The 12,534-nt window shown below is 40.9% G+C and overlaps 2 protein-coding genes across 3 annotated transcripts in view; both read left to right on the top strand.

The window, feature by feature from the left end:
• Positions 1-5,195, top strand: part of vldlr (very low density lipoprotein receptor) — a 51,991-nt gene extending 46,796 nt beyond the window's left edge. The window contains exons 17-19 of one of the 2 annotated variants that reach the window (XM_035667890.1): positions 1,318-1,377; positions 4,600-4,677; positions 5,072-5,195. In XM_035667890.1, the coding sequence (XP_035523783.1) occupies positions 1,318-1,377; positions 4,600-4,677; positions 5,072-5,109 (176 nt within the window). In that variant the 3' untranslated portion in view covers positions 5,110-5,195. The remainder of the gene's footprint in view (positions 1-1,317; positions 1,378-4,599; positions 4,678-5,071) is intronic. The other variant, XM_035667891.1, reaches the window with a different exon arrangement.
• A 4,762-nt stretch (positions 5,196-9,957) lies between these two features.
• kcnv2a (potassium channel, subfamily V, member 2a) overlaps positions 9,958-12,534 on the top strand; it is a 7,828-nt gene continuing 5,251 nt past the window's right edge. Inside the window, exons 1-4 of the mRNA XM_035667701.1 lie at positions 9,958-10,095; positions 10,558-10,695; positions 11,445-11,623; positions 11,714-11,885. Of these exons, the coding sequence (XP_035523594.1) occupies positions 9,958-10,095; positions 10,558-10,695; positions 11,445-11,623; positions 11,714-11,885 (627 nt within the window). The remainder of the gene's footprint in view (positions 10,096-10,557; positions 10,696-11,444; positions 11,624-11,713; positions 11,886-12,534) is intronic.

Here is a 12,534-nt window from a genome sequence, read left to right as displayed (position 1 = left end):
TTAGTTCGACCTGTCCACAGAACAGTCAGTTTTAGATTGAATGTTTCACAGTTGTTGTTGGGCTTGGTCAATATTTTATCCAAGCTCAGTTCTCAATCTAATATGCTAATCAAATACTAGTCCGTTCCAAACCCTTATTGGATTTATTGGACTTGAAGGTACCCTGTGAAGTTTTTATGGTAATTGTTTACAATCAGTGTTTTACTGCATCTTGTAGTCTCCCTAATCTCTTTCTCTAAGGATTCTCTGCTTTTAAGTGTCTGTTCTGTGTGATGACAAAATCCTAATTAATGGTGCACACTTTCGGACAGTCTTTGATTGAAGGCAGCTATGATGTTGTACTGGGTTGTACACATGAAGCAATAAAAGTAGGGTGTGTGAAGAATGAAAAAGAACTGAAGAGAAAAGTTTGATGTGCGCAGTATAATAATCTTAGATGTCTCAAGTGATCTGCGTCAGTTGGGACTGAAGACTACAAGTTTGAAAATGAAAGAGAATCTGGGCGTGTGGCTTTAGAAAGAAATGAGCTTACCAGACTTATGTAGCCTACTCCTCACCTGTGCTTGAGGCTCCAGCCTACGTCAGCCGCTACTAGCATAACTCACTCGAATTGTATGTGGTATAGAAAAGACAATGTCTTTTTTTTGTCCATCGCAAACAAAGCAGTGCAGTGCTAAATCGATGGAGTACTTTTAACGTCTGCTTAATTAATGAGCAAAATTGTCTTAATTTCCTGCCGGTCAACTAATAAATTCATCAATCAGTGCAAGTATAGTCTGCTGCAGGTAAAGCCTTTGGAAACTGCTTTAGTCTGAATTTGACAGTGCTTTATGTTGTATTGTTTGGCAGTAAGCATGATTGAATGCATTCATTTCCAACTCCTACGCAGCAGACCTAACGGCCCTATGAATTTACAGTAAACACAGCAACAGTCTGCTGCCGCTGCTAATCAAGGCTGTATTGATGAGTCCGTAAGGGTTTTATTGTTGCTGCAGCTGTCTGTCGTGGTTGTACAGAGGCTGATGGACTTCCTGATCGATGCAGTTTACTGTGCATAATGTTGCTTTAAACCCCTTAAATTGCTTCTGAATGTCGTCCTACCGGCTTACCGACGGCTTGGCTTCTTTCTCGCTGAAGAAAAGCACATCCCGCTTTCATCTGTCGAGCGTTTATTTACGCGTTTAGTCTCCTGAGATCTGGTCTATTTTCAAAGAAGGCCTACTTGCATATGTGCAGTTTATAAATAGAACAGCTTCTGTGGCCCGATGATTTGTTTTTTGTTGTCAGAAGCATGACTCTTGGCTCTCTCTGTAACAGACCCTTCTACCAAAGGTTCCTCAAAGGATGATGGGAAAGCTCTAATACAGCCATCCCCAGGTAAAACCATCAGCTGCCGCCTGCCTTGCTGCCCGTCTCTGAAGCAGTGACTCGCTATAAAGCATGTTGGGCTTTGTTCATAATTTGGTGTTTTTCCATTTTAATTGTTAAACTTGGTAATATCTGTCTCTTGTTTTTGGCTGCTTTTGACTTTCCTCTTGCCCCGTGTACTCTTGAATCAGCCTAAAATCTATCGGCAAAATTCCATTCTAAAATCACTTCTTGTGTCCACGTAAAGACATGGGGTTGAATGTCTTTATCTGTTTTAGCTGTATCTGTAATGACTGCTTCTGTCTGTGCTTTGTCTGCGTTCCTGGCTTTGGTACATTTCAGATAACCGATTTAAGTGATTATGTGTTTATACTTAATTTGTAACACATGGTCCAGTAACTGGAGGTATTCAAGAGGTAATTCTATTCCAGTTGTCTCCTGGGCTGCACACTACACTTAATCTTGAAGTCCTTTATTGAATACATTAATGTGTCTGCACATAATGTCGTCTTCAGCATAGCTTCTGACTTTGGTTCAACATTTAAAATCCTGTGGCTGTTAAAACTCACTGGTGTGCTGTTTTCCAATAATAGATTATCTTTAGGCATGGGATGAAATTTTATGTCACGATTATCCTGAGACAAAATCATTTTGGTTTACGATATTATTCCTATAATCACAAAGATTTCATTTAAAACTCTTTAACTGGACACTGAAATTACTTTACCATACATTTTGTTAAGAAACCATTTCTTATGGCATCACAATAGATGCCTCAATCTGGTTGAACTTTTTGGTTGGAGGGAATACAGTGGGCAAGCTGAGCTGTCAGTCATGGTAACAGGTGGCAAAGATGCAGGCTCCCCCTTGTGGCAATTCAAAATGAATAAGCACCTCAATAAAGGACTGTACGTTGGCGAACTAGACAGCTTTTCCAAGTCAACCAAAGTGAGGATATTCACCATTATCGCACAAGTTTTTTTTTTTTTTTTTTATCGCAATACACGATAATGTCGTATATTGTCTTGTTTTCTACATGTTTCTCATTCATCACTGTTTTAATCCTTTCACAGATAGAAGTAACACAGGCCTTTTGCTGTGTACAGCTGTGAGAAATTCTTTGTTTATAGTTCTGTTGCTTTTTCACACATGTTGTGCCATTGACATAAGACCACCATCTAATCAAGGAGTCTTCTAGCAGTTATGTTATTAACAATGGATTTAGTTTGGCTGAAACCTATATGTACACGTGCTTTGCGTCTGTCTTCGGTACGATTTCTGGCTCGACTTCAGCTGTATGTGGATTTGGCCACATTGTTCAGTCTTGTGAGTTTAAAATGTGATTGGTAAACATGCTAGAATGAAGTGTTTGCTGGCTAACTTCTTTCTAATCCTCAGAAAAATGCTGCTGGTGAGTTTCCCATAGAAATAACCCTATCAACACCAGGAGCACAGACACAGCTAGCTGATGAGTTCCTGTTTGTTTCTAATCACAGCACTTGTTCTCATGACTTTTATTCACTTAGTCGGACCTTTGATTTTGTATTTAAACCATAATTTGGTAAAAGCTGTCCACTTCCTCTCTCCTGTTAGACATGTGATGCAGTTCTTTAGATGCCTCTCCAAGGTTTTATTTATGCTCTGCTCCTCTGTTACTCTGTTACTGTAGAATTAGCTGGTGAGGAAGACTATCTGGATATCAAACTCTGCATGAGCAGAGTTCTACAAGTGCAGGCCAGGAGCACCGCCTAGTGGCAGAAACAAGGAGGTGTATCAAAACAACCAAAACCACTCAGAATCAGTGCAAGTTCCACAAGTTAGTGATTGATGTATTACTGCACACACCAGGATTGGAACCAAAAGCCTTCCGACATGTTCAGGAAACAGTTGAACATATTACAAAGTATATAAAGTACAGTATCTGCAATGTACTATAGCAAAAGGTACTAAAACGTGTTAAAGCTTAGGCTGGTGATGCGTGTTTCTTGTCAATAAATCTCATGAAAAAACAAAACCATCAATGAAGGTTTCCCACTAACAAGTATTTCCTTCCTCTGTGCCATAGAGCTCCATTTTAAAAACACATCAGTGAACCATGTTCACTACCGTGACCACACACTGTCCTGCTGCTACACCAAGTTTTCCTCCAGTTTGTGACATGTTGGGTAAAAAATACAGTGGCCAGGAAATGATTGAATCTTTATTTGTAGGATTTGTTGATGGTTAAAAAAAACACGACTCTGTACAAGTCCTGATACTATAAATAAGGATTTTAAAATGGTTTACCTTTTATGGAGTTGATATTGTTGGAGCCTGGCCGGTGAGCTGCTCTGTGGCTGAGAGGCATGCTGATGACATCACCAAGCCGTTTGGCAGCACTGCAGACGGACTGGCAGGAAGGACTCGAGTTAACAAACCCTGTTTTTTGTCTCTTTGTCCTGAAATCTCTGTCGCCGCTTTCAGCCGAGCTGTTTGCCAGTCATGTCACTCACTCGTCGCCGACACCAAAACACTCCGGCCTGCTGCACGAACACCCTGAGACTGGATAATGTTGACCCTGGGGGAAAATAAACCAATTCTTTACACAGTGCTGTAACGTTAACCTGTAGCCTCAGAGAGATTTACAGCAGCTGAAGCTTTTATATTGTGGTGTGACCATTTTCATACCAAAAACACTGCAGAATCTTTTCCTTTTTTCACATTTTTTAATTTTAGTAAAACATTGACAGTGCAAATGCATAATGCCACAATAGAAAGTCGAAGCATTTTTCATGTTCTTTTTAAGCTTTAAATGTCAAACAGATTCTCTTCACTGGCAGGGACTCATAACACAGAAGCATTTGGAGAAGTGGCAGTCAACGTTTGCAATGTCATGAGCAAGTGTTAAAGGCGGCTGTGCTCTCAGCATCTGTTATGTTCACCCCATCTGTTCATTTGGAAATGTTCTTATAGCAGATTGAGTTTTTAAGTCTTTTTGTCTCCTCCTTTGAGTTGTTTACATTTACCTGAGCCTCCCAACCCCACTGTGCTCAGTCCCAGGCCTCCATGCTGCTCGGTCCGTTAGACAGCCTGCATCTGTCAGATATATCTGCCTCAACTTCTGGCTGAACTTTCTTTTCAGCATGTTGAAATAAGTGTGCTTGCTCAAACTGAGGATATGTCTTGAAAATTACATAAGTTCTTGTATTTTTGTTGGCTGTGTGTTGACCTTTGCTTTGTTTCATCTTTCAGAAGCCAACGTGAGCACGTCGATCCAGGTGGACTCCACAGCCAGAGGGTCTGCTGCTGCCTGGGCCATACTGCCTGTCTGTGAGTGGAAATCACTCACTCACTCACTCACTCACTCACTCCAACACACACACACACACACACACACACAACACACAACACACACACACACACACACACACACTCACACTTCAACCACTCAACTCTCATCTTTGTTCTTTTGGTGTGTAATGAAACTAACTTAGTAATTAATAATAAAATGGTAGTTTGTGCTCTTGGATAGGCTGAGAAAGCTTCGGTCAGAACCTCTCTCAAATTGCTCCTTTCCTTTTACGCAAATTTTTTTTAATTGGCTTCCTGTACTCTTGTGCTAGGCTTTTCTATGTAGATTAGCTAGTTAACACACCTTTGCTAACATTAGCTTATTTAAGATGCGATATGTCATTTTTATCTTTTATATATTGCCTGTACTCAGTGCTGCTGGCGGCATGGCGGCAGCGGGCGGATACCTGATGTGGGAAACTGGCAGCTGAAGAACCAGAGAGGCATGAACGTTTGACAATCCCGTCTACCTGAAGACCACAGAAGAAGACCTCAACATTCGAACCACCCGGCACGGGCCCAACGTGGTGGGACACACCTACCCTGCGGTGAGTAAACGACCTCCAAGCGAAGGGTACCGTAGGAAAGAATGGGTCAGCAAACAACCTCAGGTGATGGGTGTACCGATCTCAAAAACTCGTCTCCAATAACCGTAAAGAATACACACTTTAGAAGTGTAGAACTCTAAATCATGATAAACGCTCTTGAATAATAAAAGGAGCTCTTGTATTGCTTTGGCTTACAAAACTAATGAGGTGGGGTAGATGTTCTGAGCAGCCGTGCAGCTAGAGTCATTTCATTCTGACACACAGGATGGTGGACTGCATGTTAATGACCGCCACTGTCACCCTGACCTTGGTGGCTTCAGTAATCCCTAGTTCATTGTTGGCCGTCCACAGAGCAGATTAAACAGAGTAACCTAAGCCCGGCCAGAGCCACAAGATGGACCACAAACCTCTGGCGTGGCCTCACAGCTGCAGCAGACAAATTACCATATGGTTGTTTTTTACTCTTCCTTCTGTTGCAGATGAAACAAACTAAATGCAACATGTTCAGTAACTTTTAGAGATGTTAGGTAACTAGAACAAAGTAATCAAATGTTTAATGAATCCCATTATCTCTCTCTTTCCCCCCCCCTCCCTCTCTGTCTCCATGATTTCGATAGTGAGCACAGATGACGATATATGATCGTTCTGGGTTTGTTGTTTTTTTCTGTTTTTTTACGCAACCGTTAGTGTTGCATGGCGCCTCTCGTTGCCATCCGAGGTTGTCGTAACAGCAGCATGCCTTACAGTAGCGACCACAGCCTTCTGAAGATGCATTATGTCCCATTATGTGATGGAGAGGATGACCGGAAGAAATTTTTTATTATGTAGAAGTACTACACAGAATTTGTGTCATAACCGTTTTCACTCGTCGGTCCAAAGTCGCTTCAGGATTCCTTTTTCATTTTGGTCTTATTATTTTCGGGCTCAGGACAGCTTTCCCGTCCCTTCTTAAAGGAGTCCGGCGCCACCTTTTCAGAACCGCAGATAAACGCAGTAATTCTCTCTCTAACAGGGCTTTCTGTGTTCTTAAAACTGGGATGGCGGTTTTCACCCAAACAGATTGACTCTACTGGACTGGATTTAAAACTGGGTTCGGACCTGTCAGCATCCAAATGTGTTAGAAGACGCGCGGGACTCCTTCTTTGACCGTATTCAGAGTGGGAGGGGTCAGTAGTAGTGAGGCCCTCATGGGGGGAACTTCGGTCCAGTCGTTGTTTCTCTTGCTCCTCTGGATCCAACAGGTCAGATGTGTGAATATTTATGAAGCTATCATGTTTGGCATTAATATCTAAGATGTAGTTTTCTTTTATATTGTTGTTTTTTTTTTTTTTTTTCTTGCAATTGTACCTCCCTTGGTATGCATTCTTTACAAGCAGTTTTTTCTGTCAGTGTTTGATTATTATTACTTATTTTATTATATTATTATTATATTATTATATTATTCATTATTATTATTATTATTATTATAGAAGCAGTGTAAGGATCACCATGGTTATAGCGTTTGTAAACATTGTATATATTTACCCATCATCCCTCAAAGACGTGGCGGTCAGTCAGGACCCTCTTCAATGCACTTTGATCAAATGTTCCTTGTGTAAATAAGATTGTATACATTTGACTTGAAATCAATTTTTTGCTATGGTTGGGCATCGTACCAGGGTTAGAATTCAGATGTATTTAACAAGAAAGAAAAAGCTGAAAAAAGGAGAAAAAAAACAAACCTACACAACTCAATTTGCTAACTATTTTGTATGTTTGTGTGCTGTTGCTGTGAACTTTTTCTAGCCTTGTACAGTGAGGGGGAACTCTAATAAAACTTAAAAGCTCTGTATCTGTGAAGAAACTGATTTGCAAATCACTTGAGAATTAAAACCTAATCCACAAAGTTGTTCAAAAGCACAGCCTCCTGTCTTTTTCGTGTGTGTGTGGTCAGGATGTCACATACTAGTGTAGTCTGAATGGTTTATCAAGGTTTGTCCTGTTGGTTCCAATGAAGGAAAGTCTTAATGCTATTGGAAGCACACTATTCAAAATATTGCTACACCAATGTTGAACATGCCAGCGCCCCCAGAGGAGGTCCTCGGGTCCTTCACTTTAAGGTGGAGTACTAATCCTGTGTTCAGCTTTCAAATATCAAAAGTAAGATTCCTTGTGGCTCATCTATATTATGTATTTCATTAGATTGTTAATACTGATGCATCAGTGGGTCAGTAGTATGTTACTGTTGGAGCTGTCTGATGTATTTTATATGTAGTTTCTTCCACTGGTTCCCAACCATGGGGTCTGGGGGGACATGAGATGATAAATGGTAGAGGAAAGAATGTAAACGGTTCTGCTACACAAGATATTGGATAACTTGAATGGTAGAAACAAAACAATTTGAGAAGTTCAAAAACTTAATTTGTCCCTGAGGGGCAATCTGTTCTGCTGCAGTAGCAATGAAAAGGACAACACAGGGCGAGGTGCACAAGAAGACAGAGAGCCACACATACATAACTACACACATTAAAAGAACACGTCAGTCTGCAAAGTAACTGGTCACTACAGTAAAAAGTACAATATTTTATTGTGCATGTAGTGTAGTGAGCCATTAATGTGCAGCCATATTAATGGTTGCAGAGTTGGTGTTCACATTCCGGCCATGTGTCCTTTGTTTTGCTGCTTTAGATCTTCAGTACAGTGACATTTTGTGTTGTGCTGCTTTTTCAAGGGAATCTGGTGACTCGACTTGACAAAAGACAAAGATTACTTAAACTCCAGGGATTGTGATTAATCTTTTGACTTGAAATGACATAACATCCTTCTTAGGCTCAAAGACTAACCACTGTTCCACAGTCAAGGATGAATTTTTCACATCACTTTGTTCAGATTTTAAAATGAGGATCAGAAGGAGGAGTCAGGAAAATTTCAAACTGCAAACGTGATGCATCCTGACCCTCAAGGAGCTGTTCCAAGAGGCGGATAGAGGCAGAGAAACATGAAACCTCTACCTCCTCTGTGCATCCAGCACACAGTTTAATCTCCTATAACCTCCACTCCTCACTCATCGTGGCCGGATCGCATCAGCTGAGGGCCGAACAGGAGGGAGCGTGTTCGTGAAGTAAAGGAAGTGGGTGGAGACGGTGGGAGCGCCGTTAAGTTGTTTTACTTGTAACGAGTTTGGCTCCATCCGTTCATTATCCCTGTTTAACTGCAGCAAGGATTAATCACCACCTGTCTGAATGTTGACTTATCAGCGGGACAAAGTAACACACACCTGGATTAAGGCAGACATGTCAGATGTGGAAGTCCAAGTTACATAAAGGAAAGTCGCAGTCTGTCTGCACATTTACATTTTAAAAATGCTTTGAGTTGTATATTGAACAACAAAAGTTTGAAGTTTTCACATTGAAAACATTAAACGTATTCAAATTAAATGAAGCCAAATAGCCCAACTCCCTCTCTCAAATCCCAACACAGTCTGCGTATGTTCTATGCTAAATACATACACATTTCACAGCAGGTGTCCTTCTGGTTTTCCACTATTGTTACCTGAACAGTGTTCAATATCAGGTCATCCATTCATTATTGAAAAGAAATCTCACTGTATTAAACACAATGTCTGGAAATCTGTAATTTACACATTACTTTATTACTACATTTAAAAAGTTATAAACCTGTGGGCTTAACAAAGATGGTTTTACATTGATGTGAATGTAACCATGACAAACCATGTTAAACTTGATGTTAACATTAATAATTTACCTCAGCCTTAATTTAAGTAATTATTTAATTAATTTAATTAATTAATGTGACCTGATAATCCACCAAATGTTTTCAGTACTTAAGGTTAAGGATTTAACGTGTATCAATAAAACCTTAAAGGTCCAGTGTGTAACATTTCGGAGGCTCACAAACCAAACACTGTAGATAGGCCCTTTTGTGCTTGGTAGCCGAGTGGTATTCAGTTGGTTGCAATCTGCAATTTCACCACTAGATACCACTAAGTCCAACACACCTGTCCTTTAAGTCCTATTAAGGGTTGGTTCTAAGTCAGTGCAGCTCATTCTGGGAATAAATCAACAAACGGATCATTAAGCATGAAACTTTGTATGATGTATGCTAATAACTGACATTTTTTACGTTCCCATCAACCTCTAGTGTACTGTGTGTGGTTTTTTCCGCAGATGTTGGCACCCTAACACACTCAACTAAGATGAGAGCTATGGTAAACAATACCTACTGAACATCAGCATGTTTAGCTCAAAGCACCACTCTGCACAGCTGTAGACTTTTGGTCTTGTTCCTTTTATTTTGTCACCTGTCTGCAAGGCAATGTAGGAAAACATCCAAATTATTAAAACAGAACTGAATTTGACTTCAGTTATCCCGTCCGGATTTGTAAAGTTATGAGATGTTGGAGTAAGTGGGAGGAGAGAGAGAGAGATCAAGAGATGGATAAAAGAGGATAATAGTATTTAAAACTTTAAGCACCCAGATCATCTCAGTCACTTTCTACCTCATTACTGTGTGTGTGCGTGTGTGTGTGTCAGCTGTATGTATGTTGACCTGATTTCTTTCTGAATGGAAACATTTCCCATCCTTTCATACATGTTTACTGATTTGTGCCGTCGTCCTGCGTGTGTGTGTGTGTGTGACCCAGGCTTTTGTGCCAGGATGTCTCTCCGTGCAGGTCAACGGATTTAAGGTTCAAACCCGTTCAGCGGCGACCATGTTGACCCACCTCAGAGCCCGTAGCAGGAGTTTGTTCCCCAGCTACAAGCTCGGCAGCCGGACTCAAGCCGCCAAAGAACCGGTGGAGTATCTGGACTTCACCAACACCTTTGTTAAACCATGGAGCTCCATGCAGGTCAGACACTTATTTGTGTTATTATGTACCTTATTTCCTTCTTTTATGTGGTTCTTCATTTGTTTTAGTCTTTCTTAAAGTTGCTCTTTTGCTTTGCTGGTCTTTGGTTTAAAGTAAAATCCTATGTCCCTCAACAGAGTTAGATGTAGTTTACTTGAAAAAATGTCTGTTCACAAAACTCTGACATTGACTGACATTTTGCCTGACCAACTGTGAGAACCCAAAGACATTCAATTCACAATAACAAATGATAGAAAACTGAGAAAAATGTACATATTTGAGAAGCTGGAACCAGAGATTATTTGTTTGTTGTTATTTTCTTTTGTCTATTTCCAATGTTTGTGTGTATGTTTTAGTATTCTTCCACTGTGTTCTGCTTAGTTTAATCATTTCTTCATATTGTCTCATTCATCTCGCATACAAGCTAAACATGCTAAAATTCATTTTGTGTTATGTGTGAAGGATCTGAGCAGAGACATCTATGATCTTTATGCTGAGTACGAAGATGAGGAAGAGGAGGGTCGATTCCCGGTGTCTCCCTCCCACCTGCTGCTCTCTCCAACCAAACACTTCACTCTCAATATCAACGTTGGAGGAACGGTAACTTTACTCAGCTTCTACCGCAAACATGAAAACCACACTGATATCGCCTTTTTCACTAGCTTCCAACTCACTCAGTCAGTTAGCAGGCTGCAGACTGTCCAGCAGGGGGAGCTGTTCGGTCATTGTCAGATCAGTTCTGCGCCTGCCAACCAGCACCACCTGTAGGAAAGAAAGGAACAGCAGTTTAGGCCTGATGGTGTCGCCTCCTACAGGCACATAAAGAAATAGCCGCCCGCTGGCAATGTGTGTTACAGCTGCAGTTATTTCTAATGCTAGCTGCTGTTTCCTTTGTGTGTGTGTGTGTGTGTGTGTGCTACAGTTATTGCTGACACGATTAGCTGACTAATGAATTAATCAAGCAAAAACTTGTAAACACTGTCATGATCAGATCGATAGTCAAATGTGGAGTTTTTCTCATGTTTCATATAAATGAAAACTCAACAGTTTTGGTGACGTTTTGAGGCAACATGTGATGGCATTTCTCAACATTTTCGACTGTCAATGACTTGATTATTGGAAGGAACTATCAACATACGGAATGAAATGAACTGTTCATTGCAGTCCTAGTTACAAGGATATCAAATAGCCCCTATTTGAATTACATTGTAATCTGCATAGGTTAGTTATTCAATGTGTTTTCACCCTGGATTAGCATTTTAAAGGCTTTCTATGTGTGTTCCCAGTTCCCTCTTTTCTTTTTCAGCTGTATTATATATCACTTTATCCCTTTCTGTTCTCCTCTGCAGCTGTATCACTTGCCCTACAGGTTAGCTGCAAGGTACCCCAAGACAAGGATTGGCCGGTTGGCCACGTACACAGACCACAGCAGGAAGTTGGACCTGTGTGACGACTACATCGTCCAGAGCAACGAGTTCTTCTTTGACCGGGACCCTAAAATCTTCCACAACATCTTCAACTTCTACAGGTGAACTATATACTGTATATACACGCATAATAAAACACACAAGAGAATCAATGAATTGATACAAATTCTGGTCCCTGTCCTTTCTATCAGAACTGGAGTGTTGTGCATTAAAGACGAGCTGTGTCCACGCAACTTCCTGGAGGAGATAAACTACTGGGGTGTCCGAATCAGAAACAGCCAACGCTGCTGCCGCATCTCCTTCGAGGAGAGGCAGGACGAGCTGAACGAGCAACTCAAAATCCAGAAACAGCTGATAGCAGAGGTAGGTGGGTAGTGTGAGTCTTTCACTGAACCACTGTCACCGTGTCCAGCAGAACCTCTAGTGGTGTCCTTGTGACTGGCTCTCTCCCCGGCAGAGAGACAACTGAGATAACTGGAGCCTTTGTGTGAGGGAATAAAGTTCAGACGGAGAAACAGTGACATCTTCAACACAGCATTAGTTACAGCCGAACAGTTTAAATTCACTTGCCGATCAGACTGGCCAGTTTTCCATTCCCATCCTCAACTAACAGGAGTTTAATTCAAAAGTGGGTGGGGCCAAGAAATAACCTGCAGAAACTGGTTGGGCTCCTCCCTCATTAGAATAAATACACAATTAAACCTGATGAATGGGTAATTGTTTCAATTTGAAATAATAAAGTGATTGATTTGATACTTTTCATCTAGCGCTCCCAGAATATCAAATATCTGCAAAACTAACGACATTCCCATCAGCCTCAGCTGTACTTTGTGTTTAGTGCTAATTAGCCAATGTTAGCATGCTATCATGTTAAACTAAAATGGTGAACATGGTAGACATACCTGCTAACCATCAGCTTGTTAACAAGTCATTGTGAGCATGTTAGCACGCTGATATTAGCATTTAGTTCAAAGCAGGGTGTAACATTGAGGACCATCTATTGGCAGAAACA

Source organism: Morone saxatilis, unplaced genomic scaffold (assembly GCF_004916995.1).
Source record: "Morone saxatilis isolate NCDOM2014 unplaced genomic scaffold, NCSU_SB_2.0 Contig21, whole genome shotgun sequence".
In the NCBI taxonomy this organism is placed as follows: domain Eukaryota; kingdom Metazoa; phylum Chordata; class Actinopteri; family Moronidae; genus Morone; species Morone saxatilis.
This window is presented reverse-complemented; position numbering and strand designations above follow the sequence as displayed.